At 41.0% G+C, this 21,540-nt stretch overlaps 1 protein-coding gene across 1 annotated transcript; it reads left to right on the forward strand.

Annotated features, from left to right (window-relative positions):
* The first annotated feature begins 1,187 nt into the window (after positions 1 to 1,187).
* vapb (VAMP (vesicle-associated membrane protein)-associated protein B and C) lies at positions 1,188 to 21,156 on the forward strand. The gene is made up of 6 exons (XM_076741432.1): positions 1,188 to 1,444; positions 7,338 to 7,490; positions 14,082 to 14,185; positions 15,610 to 15,690; positions 16,793 to 16,972; positions 18,482 to 21,156. The coding sequence occupies exons 1-6, from the start codon at positions 1,387 to 1,389 to the stop codon at positions 18,635 to 18,637; spliced, it is 732 nt and encodes a 243-aa protein (XP_076597547.1). The 5' UTR covers positions 1,188 to 1,386; the 3' UTR covers positions 18,638 to 21,156.
* Positions 21,157 to 21,540: the final 384 nt, after the last annotated feature.

Genomic DNA, 21,540 nt, shown 5'->3' on the forward strand with positions numbered 1-21,540 from the left:
GAACATGTTGGTGGTGAATTTTTGTTGTTTCAATCACTTTCTTAACGTCTGAAAAACATGGGATTAACAGGAAATGTACCTGTTTATTATTACACCAGCAATTTTTTTTTTCTTTGAGGTATCAATATTATAACGAAGCATTACATGACAGCGGGAGCTTGTGTAAATTAGAATGAAAGCTAACTCAGGTGAAAATAAACTGATTTATGAAATTAATTAAAGGTACACTGACACACTGATATAGTTCCAGTTATGTAATTTTGCCACTGTGCTGCTCCATCCAGGAGCTTTACTTTATGCTGCTGCCATATTTTCAACTTGCCAAACACAGGTGTAACTAATAAGGCTGCATATTCGACTTGGACGCTTAGATGCGCCCGAGCACTCTCATCGTGCGTAGTGGCTCATTGATCCACTGAGGTGGAATGGAGCCATCATTACGCTTGTGTCTCTTCTGCTATATTAAAATGGTGACAGAGAGAATTCATAATGCACAAAAAAGTCTTAATAACTTTACAGCCTTCGGATTAATAGAAAAACAAATTGAGTCATTTTTTTTATCCTTACAAAACACAAACAACAACAAAAAGAAGGCAAAAAATTAGGCTTTGTCCATGAAAATCTGAATTTATGTATGTGAAATACATCTAATGGCAAAAGATTTTAAATATGTTTAGGGAAAGTACATTTTTTTTCCAATATTTTTCCATTTCCAGCATGGGTGTTGATAAAAACACAAAAGTTGTTCCAAAAGAAGTCGCACAAAAGGAAATCTAAAATGTTTTTCCTTGATAATTCAAGCTGGATAAATGTAGGACTAAGTTTGAAAGTGTCATCTTGGTTGCGACCTGACACCGATTAGGCAAGAGGTAAGATGCACTGTAATAAAAACTCCTCAAGGGTAAAAAAAAAAAAAAAAACAAGACAAAAAAACAAGTGATCTTCCAGGATAATATTACTCTCACCCTTCAGGGAGGAGGATGATAATTAGTAAATGCAGAAGCTGAAGTCTGAGGAGGGTAATGAAAACCTGCATGTTTAAGCCATGTCCGTTCACTTGGTTGAAGTTCCCCAAAAAACTGAAGTGGTCCTTGGGTGCACCCTGGCATCACCCTTCACCCCCCCACACCCCCACCCCCCACCCCCCCGGGTGGCTATGCAGAGGCAGTGACGTCACCAGGCTGTCTGTCAGTCCCTTCCTGCTGCATCACAACAGCCGTTAGTAGCTCGAGTAGCATTAGTGACCGGGGGGACAGGATATCCACGCTAGCTAATTCATTGATACAATAACCCTATAGACGTTGCAACACTCAAAAACATCCTAACACGGGGTTATACGGACAGGAACTGGTTGCAGTGCGATAACCCCGCTCCAGCTGTTGGGATATGGCCAGGCCGGAACAGGTTCTGCTCTTGGAGCCTCAGCACGAACTGAAATTCCGAGGTAAGAGGGGAGGGCCCGGCTTGGACGGGAGGGGGGAGCCGCCTCTGCCAGCAGAGTTAGGAGGGAGGGGGGCAGGACAGTGTTACGGTAACCAAACCGGAGAGAAGCCGCACTGCACACTTTGACAATATTGCCCGCGTATCAGAGAATAAGACTGCTCTGAAAGGACGGCAGGTCAACTGGCAGCTCGGCAGCTAGCTAGCTAACTGGTTAGCTAGCTGGATTAGCCTCCGACGGCTAAGCTAGCCAGGCCCTGTCACACATTTCTGCTGCAGCAACTGCTTCTAAAGGAGTTTATAAGTGCAAGACACCAAACGTACGTCCACTGGGAAATGACACTGATAATAAATATCCGACAACGTAATGGCCTTTTAAATTCACAACCTTTCATTGCACATAAGCTGCAACATCCTTAGCATGTCTAGCTAGCTAATACTAGCTCGCTCTCTGATTGGCTGTCTCGCTCTGTTGGCCGGCCAGCTGTCATTTAATAACTTGACAGCTCAAAAGACAAAATAGCTGGGCAACCTCTGATGCTCAATATGTTATAGCTACAGGTCACCACCATACCCGCTGTCCTCATCGGTTGGGCTGTACAATAGCCAGGAGACATCTTAGTCCACCTCGGCATTTGGCTGCAAGATGTCACGTTGCTTTAGGCCCAAATAATGTTACATAAACACATATGGTACTATTGTATCCGTTTTGCAACAGATTACAAAGATTCTGCCTCAGTTTCAGTTATTACAACTTGTATGCTGGAGTGAGATGCTAGTTTCATACGTTTCTCAGTTGTTCAAAGGACAGTTAGCCTCAAAATAGAGTCAAACTTTTCCACTAATCAGTGTTGGGGTTTGGAGATATCAGCTGTAGATGTCCCATAAACAACATGACCAGTGGTTTCCTCCACCAAATCTGTTGTCTTGTCTACCATTGTGAGACACCCTGGGGTGTTTTGCAGCTGTGTTCAAATCATTAGCACTTTGTCAAATTTGTTTCATTTTCATGTGCTCATGTGGTAATATCCTTTAACCGATTGTGTTTCACAAAGTGGTGAACCTCGCTCCATCCTTCCTTGTGAATGACTGAGCCTGCTTTCATACCCAATCATGATACTATCACCTGTTACCAATGAACCTGTTTACCTGTGGAATGTTCCCTATAGTTGTTTTTGGAGCATTCCACAACTTTCCCAGTCTTTTGTCATTCCTCTCGCAACTTATTTGAAATGTGTTGCTGCATCAAATTCAGAATGAGCATATATTTACAAAACCACTGAAGCTAATGAGTTAAAACTTTAAATATATTGTCTTTGCACTGTTTCAATTGAATATATGTCAGAAAGGATTGTCAAGTTATCACATTCTGCTTTATTTATGTTTTACACAGCATCTCGTCTCTTTTGTAATCTGGGTTGCATGTTTTTCTTATTGTCAACAAATGCCATGAAAAGATCCAGAAGGAACAATGTGCTAGTCCATTTCTTAATACCTTTTCAACTTCCCTGCCCTGTCTGTGGCTGTCTGCCTCAATCCCACTATTTATTGAATATATAAGTCTTTAAAACAGGTCACAAATACTGGGAATGTTAGGACTGTTTTCATCTGTGGCAAGGAACATGCCGTGCAGTGTAATGTGCATCTTATTTAGCAAGCCTGTGTAAATGTGGGGGGAATTAGCTATATCAGGCCGTTCTTGTCAGTATGATCAATTCCTTAGTTTTGGTGTTTTTGTGGCATTTAGTGACAGTAAGAAAAAATGGAATATCACCAGCATGAAGCAGATGCCCTGTTGCTATGGTTATCTGTAGTTAAACATACCTTGCGCACTGATTTAGAACCGAGGTGTTCATTCATATGCACATGGTCGCATGCCAGCCAATCAGAAAAGGTTATGCTACATAGACATGTATCAAGTGTCTAATTAGATGTGCTGATGCACGAGTGTTAATCAGACAGAAGGAACTATGTGCCCTCTGAGTATGCTAGACAATACCACAAATCTCTTGCCAAAACTCAGGCTCAAAGTAAAATGCAGCCACACAGTGTAAAACTTGAGGAAATACAGAGTAGGTCTGTTAGTAGCAACTTGTTAGCCCGAGGCTCTGACCAACTGTCGACCAAATACTCTTAAGCGTTTGGGACTGGACTTTTTCATTCTTTATTAATCTTCATCTTCGTCAGGGGTACTGTTAGCAAATCTTTACAAAAAAAAATATCCAGGCTTCTCACTCTATATCTGCTATTTATAAAACCTAACCTTGAGAGACGACAGCTTCAAATATCAGCTCTTCATAATATTTTTTAACTGCAGTTTGTGGTTTTCGTGAGTTGGAAGCTATCCTAAGAAACTTTCAGGAAGTAGTAGATCAGGTGTACAGTCGTTGGTGGCGTGAGTCCCTTTCATTAAAAGCCTTTAGAAGTCAAGCCAAGCTTGTGAGGGTCTGAATTTCCTCTCTGTCTTTGCTCATAGGGGAAGGGAAGTGTCAGTTGCTCTGGATGTTTGCTGAGCTGAAACTTTATCTTGAATCTGGTGTATGTGCTAATTCTGAAATAGTTCCATGTTTTCATGCACACTAAGTGTGCCTCTCTCAACTGCAAAGGTTTTATTCACCATAATAGCTACTGTAGTGGCCTATTTTGACAGTTTGTTCCGACACCATACTGGATAAGAAGACTGAGTTTTGGGGTTTGTAACGGTAGCATGAAATCACAAGTTAAAATGTTGTTTGAGTAACTGAAGTTGGTCACTAACTATGATGTGTATGATGTGAACAGATCTTAACATGCAGCAGCAGAGTAACAAAAATAGGTTCCTTAAATTTGGACCTCTTTCATAGACGCAGAATCATTTATGAATAATATTTATTTTATATGGTTTTTAACCGTACTCTAAAGTTCCAAAATGAAACTTAGTTTCCGTAAAGTGTGTGGTATTGGCACTGTATCCTCTAAGTTTGGGAAGTCATACATTCATTCGTCATTGCCCCTCACTTGACTATGAATTTGCTCTGGTCTCACTAGAGGTACTGGAAAAACACAGGAGTGACTAACGGTTGCCGTTTAGCTAACTGGATACCTTTTGCTGTGCAGTGTCTGGAGCGTCCTATCAATAAAGAAACTGTTGCCAGAAATAACAGGAATAAATTAAAGATATGTCACGCTGTGGTTTTGTGAGGGATCATGAGCACTTCGTAGGAAATACACAGAAAGATATATGTTGGAATTAAACTGTGGATACCAGTGAGCATGCACCCCCTACAATACTGTGTGCGTAATGTGCCGATAATATGAAAAAAGACTCGATAGAGTCTGGGCTTTCTCCAGGTTCAGTGCGTTAGTCAGATTAGGTTTGCACGTGTTGGCACTTTTCTTACTGTACTCATGCAAGAGCTCTCATATCCAACGGATTTACTTTTCTGTTAATGTCATTATGACTAAAATGAAAAATAAACCTTGCACCAAAGGAGGAATTCAGTCACCACATTTGTCATTTTAGGACGAATCAAAGTGTTAGTTGCTGCTTGCTCTTGTGGTGGATATTCAATGTGAGTGCAATTACTATACTTATGAATCTGTCTGGTGCCTCCGGTCCTCAGAATCACTGCCCACATCTTATGTTTTTCCAGCAATTCAAATTGGTCTGGTGTTGTGCTCATTGACGGCAGTTTCCCGGGTTGGACAAAACAACCGAGCCAATCAGATGTCTGTCGAGGATTGTGAATGGGGACGTCATCTGTCTGAGCTAGAGCCAGAAAAGCAGCGATAGAATGTACCAGAAAATGGAGACATCAGTTAGTGAAAAATAGCACTTCCCTCCCAAACAGAAAACCGTTGCAGCCATAACGTCAGGCTGCGTAATGAAGTGAAAAGAAATGACATTTCAGTCTGATTGTTGCATTAATCTGAATCCACCTGTCTTCAAAATTGCCACTAATGACAGACTTTATGGGACTGGTTCAGTCATTCCAGAGACTGCAAGTCTGGTGTTTATACTGAATGGCTAATGTGTTACCGCCTGTATTACCTTCTGGGCCAAGTATTACTTTGACCAGCATGTAATTTCATATCCAAAAGAACTTATTAAACATTAACTGTTTGTAACTGCTGTCCACCCAGGTTTTTTAATGAGGTTAAGATTACAGGAAAATGTGTCAAAACCAGGTTAGTTAGAGAAAGAACTAAACAAAATGAAACTGACCAATTTACTTGACAGTTAGTAGTTGATAGGTGTGCAAGAAAGATAAACAAAATACCTTGAAATTGCGCTCTAGTACCACAGTCAAGCTGGATAACCTCTGCTCACCTTTTAGATTTGGCTCAGTGTTGTTTTGCTGTGACTTTTGTTGTAAGTGTTTTCTGTGTTATTGACAATCTGTGCAGCTTAATGCATCTGGCCTCGTCTGAACCTCAGAGAGATGTGGCCTGCATCAACAACGATAGCTGTAATTAGTTGAAGCCAAACTGCATCAGCTACTCTGATCGTGGTGGTGCAGTAGTAGAAGCCTGTGATTTATAGATTTGCACACATGGTTTACTCTTTAGAGACTCTGGTAAATTGGTATTAGAATTGATTTTCTTAATCAAGAGGACAGGCTGGACATCAGTAGTCAACATGAATCTAGAGAGTAATGTTAAAAGAAAGAAATGATGGCTTAGTTTGCATTCTTGACAGTTCCGCGATTAATTCTCACTGGGCTGTGACACTGACATGTAATATTTTGGGGTGTAATGTAAGAAACAGGCTGGAATTATTTATCTTGAGGACAGCTTCCAGTCAGACATATTAAAAACCTGCATTAGTTACACTGGCAGTAAAACTATGTTTATCCAAATGTCAGGTCAATTCAAGAAAGTATGTGGCAGAAGGTCCAAATTGTAGGCAGTAGATTGAATTTGTCATAATTAAAGTCACATTCATTTAGGCTTTGATTGACCACATTTAAATGTGTTAACATACATGTCACTTATTTTTAATAGGCTTTACCCACTGGCGTTTGAGTCATCTAATTATTTTAACATTCCCATGGTTTGAAGAAGGTCAGATCAGCCTGTTTCTGCTGTGTATGTGCAGCGTAACAGTGTGTCAGGTTTGGAAAAAAACAACTAAATAAAATACATATGTGTTATTTCCTGAAATTTGGTTCTCTATTGTGTTCAATGGTGCCATATATTACAACGAATAATTACAATTTCAACACATGCACTGAATCAAATGAAGCTCCCACTCCACTTTCTTCTTTGATGTGTCACAGTAAACACATTATTTTTTCACTTTATATATAAAGAACTGTGTCTAATTGAGTGATGCTGTTTATTTTTCTTCTTTTTAATTCAGACTGGTGCTTTTTCTGCAGCAGCGGATGATGGATTTGCATTTTGATGTGTTGTGATCAGTTGACTAAGAGACACTCGTGTGCTTTGATTATGCCACTGTGTGACAACTCGGCTCACACACATCACAAGCTTCTTTGAGTTTATGTGCCGGTGGCAGTTATAGTCTCCATCAGTCTGTCCGGGTACATGTGTCATTTTCTCCAACCATTTGGCATTCAAACAATTTAACTGACGAATAGTATTTTGAAATTAATGTGTGCGGTGAGTGAGATCATAACTTCTTTTTGGCCAGGATCAAAATTAAAAGGGATCTCTGTCCAGTTTGAACTGATGTTCCTATGATTTGTTGCCATTTAATGTAACTTATGCCTTTTTTATATTCTTTGCCTTAATCTGTGATGATCCTTTATACTTTTTTCTTCTTCTCTTGAATGTAAGATTTCCTTCTGGAGGACTGTATAATTTTGAAAAAAAGCATATTTTGTCAAAGAGACCTTAATGTTGTCCTGAAGCACTCAGCAACAGTCTTTAAGTGTCCGCCTTATTTTCCTTTACAGGTCCATTCTCAGACGTGGTCACCACAAATCTCAAGCTCTCCAACCCTACAGACAGGAATGTGTGTTTCAAGGTGAAGACAACAGCGCCGCGCCGGTACTGTGTGCGGCCAAACAGTGGAATCATCGATGCAGGCACCTCAATCAACGTCTCAGGTAATGACTGAGGAAGTGGGACTGAGCAGGGGGTCAAGTCTTTATCTAGTGAAATACCAAACATTTACGGGTAGATCTTCACAAATATGAGGCTTGAGCTGTTTTTTCTGCGTACCACTTTGTTTTTTTGCCTGAGCAACTTTAAGGTATCATTTCTGATAAGTTGTGATAACTGTGTTGGTTTAGTTAAGATTTTAAAGACTACACCAGCAGCAGTGACTTGTGAGACTATTTAATATCGCTGCGATTGCTGTTATTTGTATTTTGATTATATCTGCAGTCCTAAATGGGTTTGCTCATTTTACATAAACATACATGCTACCCCCTCCCGTTACCCCACGTACCCTCGTCCTCTTGCCTCAGTCCCTCTTTGCAGGCCTCTTTCCCAGTTGAGCCTTTTGAGGGAGACAGGTACAGGCTAGTGTTTCCACACTGTGCCACCTCTGCCATTTCCAGCCACAGACTCATTTTACAACCTCCCCTATCTGGTGTCAGCAACAGCAAAGTGTGTCACTGGGGCCTGTAGTCAGCAGCGGCTGACAAATCAGCACAATACTCTGTGCCATTTTCCATAATTTTTAACCCTCATTAGACTGAGAAAGGTCACAGGTTTGAGTCCCAAAAGGAGATTGTTTTTCTGAGAATGTAGTCACTCAAGGCAAACATGGCATGCTCTGTAACCTCTTTCTGTCCAGTCTGTCCTCGGGGACAACTCAGAAAGCAGTATACTTAACAGGGTAACCAGTGGTTGAGGGTTCAGGCGTAGTGTGCTTTTAAATTGAACACGCATTAAGTTACTTAGAAGAGAAACCCAGGTTTGTTAAAAAAAAAAACATGCTGCTAACTTTGTTGCATCTAATAGGGTGGGGCAAAATACACCTTTATTAATAGGTGTGCTCCAGATCCTGTGCTGGGTGGGTGTGGTTTCCATTGTATTTAAATTCTATATATGCCAGCTGGAACTGAGGGCTCCATCAGCATGTAAACGAATAACAAAACAATGGTAGAGGGTTCAGTGGTCAAGCCTCTGGACTGACTTAAATCTCTTAAATGTAGCCAAAGATGAAATTAAAGTTTATCACAATATTGCCTCTGCATGTTACTGTTTGATCGTCAGCTGATAGAGATTCAGTGCCTGGCTGTTGTGTGACTATCTTCAATCTGAGCACAGGTGTGATCAGCCAAAACACCTGTGAGAGTATACAGGGCCTTCAGTGCACCAGAAAATGCATCAGTGCAACAGGAAAAGCAGTGAAGAAAAGACCTCAAGCAAATAAACATGAACAATACAGGGTTTGAAATGTTAAAAAAATTAGCTTTGCAACTTTTTTATGTAAAAGGAAATGCTTCTAATGTTTGTTAGATCCCAAGGATGCATACAATGGGTTTTATGTAACATTGAATCTAAGCATAACTTCTGTTTGTTTACTAGAAAACTCCACAGGGCACCTTTTAAGTGTTATATCCTCCTGGTCTTAAAAGCTACGTTGCAGATTGTCTTAGCTGAGTGAAACAAACACTGCTTGGCTGTTTTTGTTTGTGTGTAAAGATATTCTGGAAGCACAAATAATCATTCCCCAAAATAACATCACACTATGCGTACTTAGGTATTGAGGCAAAATTATTGTTAGATTGAGTTTTTGTCCTACATCTAAGCAGATTGCATAGGATCTGTAGCTCGTTGCAGTCCAGTTTGTCTTGTTTTGAGAAAGCAGTGCAAAAGCTATGTATACATCCACTTGCATCGGGGTGAAAGGGTCTGCCACAGGACACCTACATATTCGAGATTTGTCATTTGCCGGCTTAGCTGAGGATACACACATTGCTTTTGAAGCTCAACCTAGCTGTAACTGTATATGTTCAATGTAGCCATGGCCACAGGAATGTTGCTGAGGTTGATTGGTGTTATGTAGCAGCATTCAGTGGAAAAGTATGTGGCGTGAATGTTACAAAAATCCTTGTGTCCACAAGTATTGAGTTTCTTCTGGGAATATGTCAGAAGTTCATCTGACATACTCGGGACATGTTAACATTCCGAGGCAGAAAGCAAAATAACATACCACAATGAAAAAAACAATTATTTTGTTTCAGTTATCTGAATAAGCTTGATTAGCTTGGCCTTATACTCAATTCTAATGTGCCTTTGGTATGTCAGGAGGGGATTTTCCTGTCTGAATTGATTTTCATATTCATAAACATTTCTGCTAATATTCTACACACGGTCTGTACCAATATTTAAAACCCCCGTGTGCTGTTCTACCCATCAACTTCATTATTGCAACTGAACATTTGTCCAAGGTTCCTAATTTTTCTAAGCAGCCAATGTGCAGGCCGGACTTTTAAATAGAAAAAATAAACTGATTCAGGCCTAATTATCCTAATTTTTCTTAGTATTTTCATTTTCTTACAAATAAATGTTATTTTTATTAGCCTACATCAGTGTGGACAGACCACCACCAAGGAGGGAGTCAGTGTTCAGTACAAAACCTACAGTTCAAGTACCAATGAATGAGTCCTTATCTCAACCAAAAACCTCCTCTTTGGGATCCCAGGACGCAAACAGAAATACTCAGTTTGGAACTCAATTTAACAGTTGGCCAACGAAAATAAACCTGAGTGACGCCTCTTGGCCTAATAGACAAGCTCAGTGATTCTCTGACACTGAGTTACCTGCCGCGAGTGCGCTGTTGTCGGCTCCAGGGAATGACCAGCCTGGGAGCTGGGCGGCTCGATGGTGGGTCCGCAGAGGAGAGGGGATGGACTTGGAGAATAATCTGATTCTATAGAACGAATGAACCTTGAATTACTTAATTTTTGGCTCGTTGCCAGGGGTTGGCAAACTGATCAACAATCACTCTCAGGATGAACTTGGCCTCTTCCACCGGTCAGTAACGTTAGATGCGCATATTTTCTGAATTCATTAATATTCCGCAGGCTGCAGGGGAAGTTTTGGCAGGCCGGATGGGGCCTGAGAGCCGCGAGTTGACGATCACTGCTTTAAGTGGTAGCTGATCTTTTGCAAAAGTGTGGTGGATTGAATGCTGTTGACTCCTGGGTTATTTTCCACCCTGAAATAGGTTTGCTGTATAGTCAGTACTCTTTTTTTCTTCTTTCCTTTTTTTTTTTTTTTGTTTTGTTCCTCTTGAATTATATTGAATTAGATGGGCCCAGGAGAGCACAGTCAGAAGTGTGAGATCCTGCTACCCTGCAGGATAAGCTTGAATATGAATATGTTTTATGAGAGCTAGCTCTTACGTCCTGGTGAGTTTTCCCTCCAGGCCTGTATCTCAACAACTCTGGTTGACTTCACTCTCTTCCACACTCCCACGCTATATAGTCTCGGTAGGTTTGCTGATCTTTGACCAGGTTTTTTTGTTGAGTAATATTGGACAAAGTAAACGGGGAGTGCTCCTGTACAAGTGAGGCTTCTTTGAATCTGTGTGAAAAGGTCACTGTTACAGATAGGGGTGTAACAATGAGCCGTATGGCATCGTGTGTCATATCTCATCTCGCTTCGTTTTCACATTGTGTCGTAACGATGCAGATTCACCTCGTATCTTGTTCTGAAGTTGTTGATCAGTAGTGCTTTGGTCGTTAAGATGAGACATGGTCTTTTGTTTTCCTGGCACATCACCATCTGTTTCTTCATTTTTGTTATATTGTCAACTTTTGTTTTCTGCCTAGCTGCAGAGAATTCACATAAAATGGGTCAGAGAAATGCTGAAGTCTCTTTCATTGAAGCTGAGTGATAGAACACTGTGAAAATGGAAATGTACAGCACATTTTCTGGCTATTTCTCCTGTATTGAGTACATATCGCATCGCAACACCATGGTTTTATATGGAAATGAGGAGTGAATCATTATACCCAAAGCTATAGAGAACAGCTGAAATCATTAGTTTGTTAATCAGTTAGTCAGTTGACAGATAATTAATATGCAAAATGCCCATTGCATCATTTACTGTCGGTTGGACAAAACAAAAACACTTGTAGATGCTTTTTTAACCATTTTCCGACATTTCATAGACCAAACAATTACTTGATTAATTGAGAAAAAGGCATTTTTTCAAACAGTTAATGGATAAAAAAAAAAAAAAGATTAGTTGCAGACCTACAGTCATGAATCTTGTGTAAGTCCTGTAATGATTATGATGTGTGGTCATTATGAAGGAGCAGGAACCATGGGTGGAACTCTGTAAGCACTTCAAGGTAAATAGTTAGTGAGCGTGTGAGCATCTTGTCCCATGGGACACAATTAATTAGAGACAGGAAAGGAAAGTTTTCTTTACTCCCTTCCTCGCCCCTCTAATGGTTCCATTCATCATCAACAAGCAGGCAGGCGATTACCATCCTGCTTGACCGTGTTGACTACAATTAGCTTCTTTGACTTTTATAAATGATTGCCCAGCATGAAGTGAGAATTCTAAATCATGCCATTAGCAGAAGTAGCTTTTTGTAAAGGTGTGTTCAAAGACGGTAGATCAAAGACGGCTTAAATCACTTTTTCCCCTACTGTGGCTTTTTTTTTTCATTCCAGGCTTTGGATCAGGACCTTTTTTTATGTTATTCACTGTTGCTCAAAAGAATTTACATGCTTTCCTGCCTCCATTCTCTAGTATTGTCCCCTTGGAACCTAAGGTAGATTGCTGTGCAAATTGGGTCTGACTCAAACAGGACGTTCTCAATCTGTTCATGCCGTCTGTTTCTGGTTTGCGATATTGAACTGCCCTGATTGTTGTAATGGTGCACTACGTCTCTGAGGTTTCCCACTCTAGGGAGAATTGGCATGTGCCATATATGAAAACCATCCTGATAGCTACACCGGCTTTGAAATGAGAAGGTCATTTGTTTCTAGTGAAAGCCACAGAACTGCACTGTAGACATAGTTGGTACTGATGTCGAAATGTGCCTTTCAATTACACCCTCATTTAAAAACTGAAGTCAAAGGAGAAAAATATCACCAATCAATAGGCACTTTCATCCCCTCTGCGCTTGAATACTGACATAAGAAAGTGATCATTGTAAATCATCGTTACAGCCTTAAAATACCTTCTCAGTCATTGGAATGACATCAAATAACACACCACTGACTGAGAGGACTGATGTGGTGATGGGTTAAAGTAGTATTCCAACCCCACACCTGCTTTTTGTTAGAGCGATATGTAATGTTAAGAAAGGAAAAGACAGGGTTGGAAGCTGTTAGAAAGATTACCCCCTGGGGTATTTGTAGATCCGTCAGTGTTTCGGCGTCATGGTAACGCGAACTTTGGAATAAATCATCTCCACCACTTTTTCCAAGCAGCCTGGGCAAGCCCAGAGCCTTGAAGACGTGGAGGCCTGAGTGTACTGTTTGACAAATTCATGGCTATTTGATATGCACTAATTCCTCTTTAATCCGAGGAGTGGACACGGAGTTGAGAAAAGGGAGAGAGATGGAAAGTTGTCGACAAAGAGAAGTCACGGCTTAATCGCTGGCATTTCATAAGCGTTTGTTTCGTGTTTGAGGTGGCACATTGTACCCACAAATCATATTGTGTTCCTGTCTGTCTGCTGCAGTTTAAAGGATACTAACGAGACACTGTGTCTGACATGTTTTCCTGAGGATGGCAAGTGAGGATGAGGCTTAAAGAAAAGGGAAATAAAACCAGAGCAAAACAAAATTTCTACAATATTCACATGGAGTGTCAAGTCTGTGTCTGTCAAAGTGATTTTTATAGTAGTGTCATATGTGACCCTGCTGAGCAGTGGTACCCAACCTTTTTGCTTTGCGCATCTTTAAATGCAGCAGGGTTTTTACTTGCCACCCCTCATCACAGGTCACATATGGATGGAAGCAAATACAGTCATAGTGTTTTGGATCTGACCTGCATTTCAACAACTTTTGTTGACATTTGAACACCACTGAATTTATCGCTCTGTAATATTTTACTTTGAAAACCATCTGTTTGAATTCCCCTTTCTGCAGATATTTTCAAGTATTGCAATTTCAAAAATTCCAAGTATTTTTACGACTCACAAATTCAGGTAGAAAATACTCCAGTAGTCCAAAATTCAAAAAGATCCAACAATAACAAGTCGAATTTCAGCAATTTTACTGCACATTTAAATATTGGACCTTAGAATTCAATCATTTAAAATGACCTATTTTTGTTTCCTGTCATCTCTATTTTGTTAATTTATACACATATATCATTATGTTCTGATGCTATAAAGTTAGTAGTAGCCAATTTTCTACATTCAGTATTCAGTAGTCATGGCTTGGTATCAAGTTTCTTTCAAGAATCAAATTATTACCGTCTTTCTTTGCTTCCATGGCTGAATGTGTATGGCGTAACTTTGTGTGTTGTTTTCTTCTTCCTGGCCCATTAATTATCTCATGACCCTGCAGAGTTACCTCATGAGCCCTTAGAGTGGTCCCAACCCCAGAACCACTGTCTTAACTCATTTTAACAATCCTACAGAGTTTACGGTGTTGCTGTGATTTTGCAACGTTGCTTTAACATTTCTGTACATATGTCATGGGAGAAAGCCTGGTCATATCTTTACATTGTGCTTTCCTTTCTGTGCTGACACTGACTTTCTGTGTTTCAGTTATGCTGCAACCTTTTGACTACGATCCCAATGAGAAGAGCAAACACAAGTTCATGGTCCAGTCCATGTTAGCACCTCCTGACATGACCGACATGGAGGGAGTGGTGAGTGTTTCTCCTTCCTAAAATCATCTTTCACACCATCAGTGTGTTTTTTGCTGCAAATCCTCTAAAACAAAAATGTTTTGCACACAGATGTACCTCAGTCACTGTGATCAGGGAATACACCCACTGAGTTTATCTGTTAGGAAAGACACAGTCGATCAGTAACCCCCAGCCTGCATGAGAGGCTGTGTCGCAGTGCTGACACACACAGCAATAAAAAAAGAAAAAAAAAACACAATGAGCTCAGTTCAGTCGTAACAGTGTGTGTGGTCTCAAAGTCATCTTTGCGATCACTGGCCAGCATACTTACAGTAAATCATCATCAACATGCCAACACGTGTTTTGAGAATTTGGTATGATATCGTGACTCACACAACACAGACACACATAATCAACCTGAGTGATGGTAACAAAAGAGACGCCGCGTCGAGGCAGAGCCTGAATCCTGGCGGGTTGTTGCGCAAGCCTGTGACTGTGACCGAAGTGAGACTTGAAAGCAGATTTTTTGAGGCAGGGTGTTTTTGGGAGAGTACAGCAGAGATAGACTGCTGTGCTCACGGTGACAGATTTCTCTCCATTGTTGTTTCACATGAGATTTGGGGAACAATGGACAGAGCAGATCTTCCTGATAACAGTCCAGCTGTTGATAGAAATGCTTCAAAAGCAAAAGTTGTCTGAGGACACAGCCTGAATGAGCATTTGACAAGGGAGAATGGCACTCAAAGATACATTTTCAGACCATCACAGTCTTCAATGGTAGTATTTTCATGCTTGCTAAACAGACTGTTGCTGCCTCCAATTTGAAGCACTGTAGGGGCTTCAAATTGGAAGTCAGAAATACCTGCTCTGAGACAAAGAAACACAATGATGAATGTGATATTGTATTTACTGGAGCTAGACAGTGCATAAAACTATGATTTAAATCCATAAATCATATCGTTGGTAAGACTCAAATGACTTTCCACAGACCTAATTGAGTAAAGGACAACAATAAAAGCACCCTAATCTCACTAATTAAGACCAAAGCGCAAAACACAGACGACTTGTTATCCCTCATGTCTGTTCAGTGGCCTCAGACCAAGTGACAGCAGGAGGTTTATCTGAGCTTTCTGTCCTGTGAGGAGCCATTATCAACAGCCAGCTACCTCCTCACGCCTCACACTCACTCTGTTGCTCTTGCTCTGACATACTTCAAACCATCCTTCCCTTTGTCGCTATAATAAACACAATTGTTGGTTTTTAGCAGCTTAGCAAAAGCCAACTGATCTGGCACGCTATAAATATCTAACGTAGATTTTTTCACAAACTATTGCAATGGTGAGTTTTAACTTGATTAGATAATAAACTGTAATGATAATGAGAAATACTCAATGATAAATTAACATTATGTTGATAGTCTTTTTCTATGCTTTTGGTTCTTCCAGTGGAAGGAGGCCAAGCCAGAGGAGCTCATGGACTCCAAGCTGAGGTGTGTTTTTGAGATGCCAGTGGAGAACGAAAAAACGGTGAGCACATGATATCGCTCCTCTCCCCTCCTCGCCTCACCATGTCAGTTTTCATTGTCACTACAGATGTGATATCACAGAAACTGCAGGGAATGATACATCTAAGTGCTTCCTGCCATTGTTTTCAACATCCCAGGCCTCAGCAGGGGGGCACAATGTATTTTTAATTGTTGGTTTTTCATTTATTATCCATTATGCTGCTGGTTTTCTCACCAAATATAACAGATTTATGCCTTTTAATGCTACTCTCAGTAGGGTACATTTGTTTACTTGTTAATATTTGTCTTGAGGAGGGGCTGCATTATATATAGATAATGTTTATTGTTGTTTTCCAGCCCCCCACCTACTTAGTAATGTGCTGTGGCTGCCTTCTTCCTCTCTGGTTTTTATCCTCTGTCTGTTTTTTCATGTGTCCCATCCCAGTCTTCGTCTCGCCTCTTCTGTCTGTACTCTAATACTGTCCCAACTCGCCTCTCTTTCTTTTTCTCTTTCAATCTTCTCTATGACGTTTCTACATTTTAGCATTAATCTTCCTCCTCATCCTTTTCCTCCATATCCAGCTCTGCCTCAACCACACTCCCAGACATCAGCTGCCCTACAGAGCGGCATTTTGTTCATTCTCACGTGCAGTTTATTATTTTTGTGATTCTTCTCAGACCCCACACAGCTGTAGAGACGTTATCTCGTCATGATAGGAGCTGAGTGTACTGGCCTCATGAGCACAAGGAGGGAAAAGGACCTGTAGCAGTTGTTTTCAATTCATTATGAGCTGTGCAATACATACACACGGCTCCCAGTCAGCACTGTGCACCACATAGTCCACTAGAGGTAGTGCTGATAGAAACCAGCTTGATCCACTTATGAAAGGCACCCCTGGGTGAACTCTCCCGCAAACACAGAGATAGAAGCCCTCTGTTCCCGCAGCCCTGTGTGAGTGCATATATATATATGCTGTACATGAAAGTCTGAAAGTCTCCACGTATAAACATAAAATTGCACCCATGTGCCAACCAAGCCATTGGTCAGAATTGCCATGGAATCGCTGTGGCAGCAACAGACATCTTATTGCATTATAACTTTTCGCCCTGTAACCCACTTACAGCACGACATGGAGTCCAACAAGATGATGTCGTCTAGCTTGCTGAAGTCAGATTCCTCCGCGCTGCCTCCGAAGTCCATGAGCTCCACCCTCGATGACGGGGAGGTAAAGAAGATCATGGAGGAGTGTAAGAGGCTGCAGATGGAGGCTCAGAGGCTACGGGAAGAAAACAAACAGATCAGGGTGAGTGAGATGACCCAAGCACCACAGTCTGTTTTTTATTTTACGTTTTGATGGGTAAAGGCACAGGTATCACTGTAGTGTCAGTACACCTGTGATGTGATCAATCAATCAGCCACCTGCTTAGCTGAATCAGACAGATCCAGACACGTCTCATTACCTGTGTTAGGTCACAATTCAAACAGTCGCCTCACTCATTAAAAATATGTGACATTTCCTGTGTGATGCAGCAACACTGCTTGTTGTCCCTGAAGCATAATAAACCTAATATATCATATAAAACATAATAATTTCTTCTGTTGTTAGCAGAGACTCTGGATGTGCATTCAGATGTGTATTGAAATGAGTAACAAAAAAACAACCACTGAATATATTGCTTGGGCATACTGTATGAAAGTTACTTTATGAATGAACACATGAAACAGTCAGCTGTATGTAGAAGAACTGCAGCTACAAATGATCTTTATTATCTGTTATTGATCAACTGATGGTCTGGCCTACAAAATTTAGAAATACGTAAAATGTTTTTAATGAAATTACAATTAAAAATTTTGCATTTCTGCTGAAAACAAACATGAAACAATTACTCGATTGTCCACATTGTTGCTGATTCATTTTCTGTCGATCAGCTCAGTTGTTTCACCTCTGATGTGTTCTGTACGTTGAATCTTGTAATACCCAGCATGGTTCAAACACTCCGTCTGCCTTCAAAGGCGGAGAGAAAATGTTAATCCACTCAATGAGCAAAGAAAACTCTTCATCTCAATCATGAAATCAGCAGATGGCATCAATTTGTTGATTATTTCTGGTTGTCAAGATAAGCAAATAAAGTGGAAATTCGATTCACACAAATGACGTTGCAGTGTCCTCCACCCTTTGCAGAGACACTAACTCAAGATTAAGGTTTGCATTAAGCGCAACCGCTCGTATCCATAATCAGTGGCAGACCTCAGGGTTCGGAGCTCATAAGGCAGCTTTGCAAATCAATGAGTATGACATCAATCACAGCGATCAGTGGAGCAAGGTTTAAAATGGGTTTTGTTAAGGTTTGGTTGGAAATACGTCACACACACACACACACACACACACACACACCACAGACGGCTAAGAAAAAGTCGTCCTCCCCTCAAACACCACAACCACCTCCTCCCCTTTAAGTTCTTGCCAGAGGCAGAACGACTGTTGGCTGCTCCTGCGGCTGAGATTAAACTAACAGAGAGCCCCCCCACCCGCTGCTGGGAAGTGAAGTGTGTTAAAGCCTGGCGCCTTCTGCAGCCCTCCGGGGATTGGGTCAGATGAAGATTTAAGCAGATCCCATTTCTTTGAGCTAGTAAATAAATACTGTCTTATCTTATTGACTGATTGACAAAGTGACCGTCTCTTTTCACTCCCACCGCCGCCCTTCTTCCTCCTCTCACACACTTCCTTTCTGTCATCATCTCTAAATGATCTCTTTCACCCTTCTCGCACCTTTTCACCCACTGTCTTTATCTCCCTTCCTCCCCGCCTCAGGAGGACGACGGCCTGCGGATGAGGAAGAGTAACATGATGTCATCTCAGCACTCCTCAGTTGGCATGAAGAAAGAGGAGGGGTTGAGCGCCCGCACGGTGGCCCTCATCGTGCTCTTCTTCGTGGTGGGCGTCATCGTGGGCAAGTTGGTCTTGTAGATGGCGGCGCAGTTCGGTCGGCAGCAGCATGCTTTCAGGGGGACGAAAACAAACGCGGGATCTGGGATTTTGGATCAGAAATGCCATATCCGCTGGGTGGGGGAGGGGGGTGGTACTAGTTTTGATTCAGTCTCATTTATGTAAAAAATTTCAAAAGTAATGTATGAGAAAAAAAAAGAAGAAAAACCGATTCATCATAATGAACAAACCTACTGTTACAGGTCTTGCCTCTACGTAATCATCACATAATCATTCTGGCCCTCTTCCCAAAGTTTTATGTATACAGATGACTGGTTCTGCGGGTGGGGGGTAATGGAAACATGATTTAATGCTCGTGATTCAAACCAATGGATTTTCTAACACCGGCGAGGTAGTGTTGGTGCGATTGAGTCAGTTTGCAATTGTGCGAATGTCATTTTAGTGTAATGTCGTTTCTTTTTCTAAATGACGGAGGCCAGAGCCTATGTACATGTATACGTAATCCCCCCACTGTACAGTATATCCAGGTGTTCCTTCCAGCTAAACCCCATTTAAGGAAGGGATTAACCAGAGAGATGATCCACACAGCCGGGGTTACACACAGGGCTATCAAACTGACTTCTCCAATCAGAGGCTTTGTAAAATCGGCTTGTCTTTGATTGTAGAGCAACCTCGACCAGTGTATGAAACACTATACCATAGGTATTTTCTTTCCTCGTGTCCTTTTTATTTTCACTCTACCTTACTCCCGTCACCTGTCACTCAGTGCTCACCTCATCCCCAGTTGTCAGAGGGGATGTTCGATTGCATGCGTTCACAGAGTGTTGCATCTGGACTTTTGAATCTAATTTAATTGCTTTTATAATGGTGATAATAATGTCATTTGGCTGTAGGTTTGCACAACTACATTTTCTGATTTTTTTTTTTTTCTTTCTCTTCTTTTGTGTTTTTGTTGCATTTTTATGATTTTAAGTAAATTTTTTTTGTTGTTGTTAGGGTTGAAGCATTTAAGAATATTGCAGCTACCAGAAATGAGCTCCAGAGTTGTAGGATTAGAGCAATTCTGTAAATGTTCTCCAGATGAAAATCTTGCCTTGTGACCTGTTTGGGCAAGTTATTCTCAGGCCAAGATGGAGGTATATATATAGTACATTAACATATATATACAGGCGCGCACAGAAAGCATGCATACATATAGTGAGAAACCACAAATGAGCAGAAGGTGCATGCAGAGGCGACTGCGTATGTGTTTGCTTGACAACATCAGCGACACCAAGGTCCTGTTTCAGTGTCCGAAACAAAGGACTTTTCCAGCTCTTTTTTGTTTTCTCATATTTTCCTACTGAGCCATACATTTGTTGACATTCTGTGTTGTTTGGAGCAAATGTATGTCAGAGATCAGCTGAGTGTTTTAAGCTGCCTGCTCTCCACTGCTGGTGATTTTGCTGTTTTTTCTTCTTTTTGTCACTCCACTGCCGGCCTGTGTTCAGTTTTTACGGTGTTTGTTGAGCAATTATTTGTTGCTTATTAATGAGTCGTGTTCGTTTTCAATGCACTAAGATTAAGAGTGTCTCTCCTTTGATCTTCCTGCAGCATACAGCATTTTTTTTCTCTCGAGCGAGAGGGGGAGAAAAGCATACAGCCTAGCTTATACCCTTGAGGAGACCACGTGATGACATTGTACTGTTCCAGAGCCAATGGTAATTTTTTTGTCAGAAATAAATAATAATAAATAAAAAACTCTCAAATTGTTTCATCTCCAAATTTGCATGATGAAAAAACAGCAGTGGAGAGCGTCATTCTACTTCGCAATATTTGACGGAAAAAGAGCAGTTGGTCGTATTTTTATCCCACGTTAGATGAGTAAGCAGGAGTGCATTCCCCTTTACTAGACTGAAAGAAAAAATGACAAGAAGCCACCATATTTTCATGTTAGGTGGAGTGGAAGGCAATGGATGTGGCTCCTGGGGAAGAGATTAAAATAAACATGAGCTTGTGTTTCCACTGTATCTCTGTAAAGTCGTTGGGTTGAGGATGACTTGCTGCTTAGAGGGAGGGCAGAGCAGACCTGAGCTTCAGGCTCGTCTTGGGTTATCAGACCTGGGTCATATAGTACTTTCAGAAAATTCTTCTTGTTCAACGAATCCTGGTTGGAGTATCAGAACATTTTGCAAAATGAAAATATTAAGAACCAGAATATACTGTTATGTGATTATATGAAGAATTTACTCCTGTATATCCCACCAGTTTGGTACTCCAAGAAGGATCAAGCAACAACAATAATAATAACATGTAAATACTTATTGATCCAGGCCCAGCTGAAAGACACACTACACACTGACCTGTTCTGGAGTCTCTGACCATCACCGTGATCAATGTAAGCAGTCGGGAAACTGTTTTGTATGTATATAAATAAATAAATAAGTCTATCTGAGAAGAAGATTAATATTCCTAGTCAAGTAGTCTCTCTGGTGTATAAAAACAACCCAACCTGGTTGGACTATGTAGCATCTTAATAAATTTAATGAATAAAGCCCCTACCCAACCGTGTGAAGTCATTTCCTGTTATGCACACAGGCTACGACGTGCACATTTTAATATATGGCGTCACAGAACATGTTTTTTTTTTGTCCATAAGACTAACGTCAGAGTCAGGATTTGAATTCTGAGTGGAAAAGAAATGTTATTCTCACCATACGTTAGCCTGTCAGAGTGTTTGCCTGATTGATTACCAGTGGAAAACATTGTCAAGGCAGCACATGCCCCATCACAATCAGAAAATGACTGGCTGTAATGAGACACCACTCTTCATTTTGTCATCACAGCCAGACCTGCTGCCCCTGACATCCAAAGCCATGCTGCCTTGTTAGTTGCTACCACTTAGCTTTGTTTGGCAGTACCACAATTTGCAGAGGGATAAGAGT

This window comes from Chaetodon auriga, chromosome 2 (genome assembly GCF_051107435.1).
Source record: "Chaetodon auriga isolate fChaAug3 chromosome 2, fChaAug3.hap1, whole genome shotgun sequence".
Taxonomy (NCBI): domain Eukaryota; kingdom Metazoa; phylum Chordata; class Actinopteri; order Chaetodontiformes; family Chaetodontidae; genus Chaetodon; species Chaetodon auriga.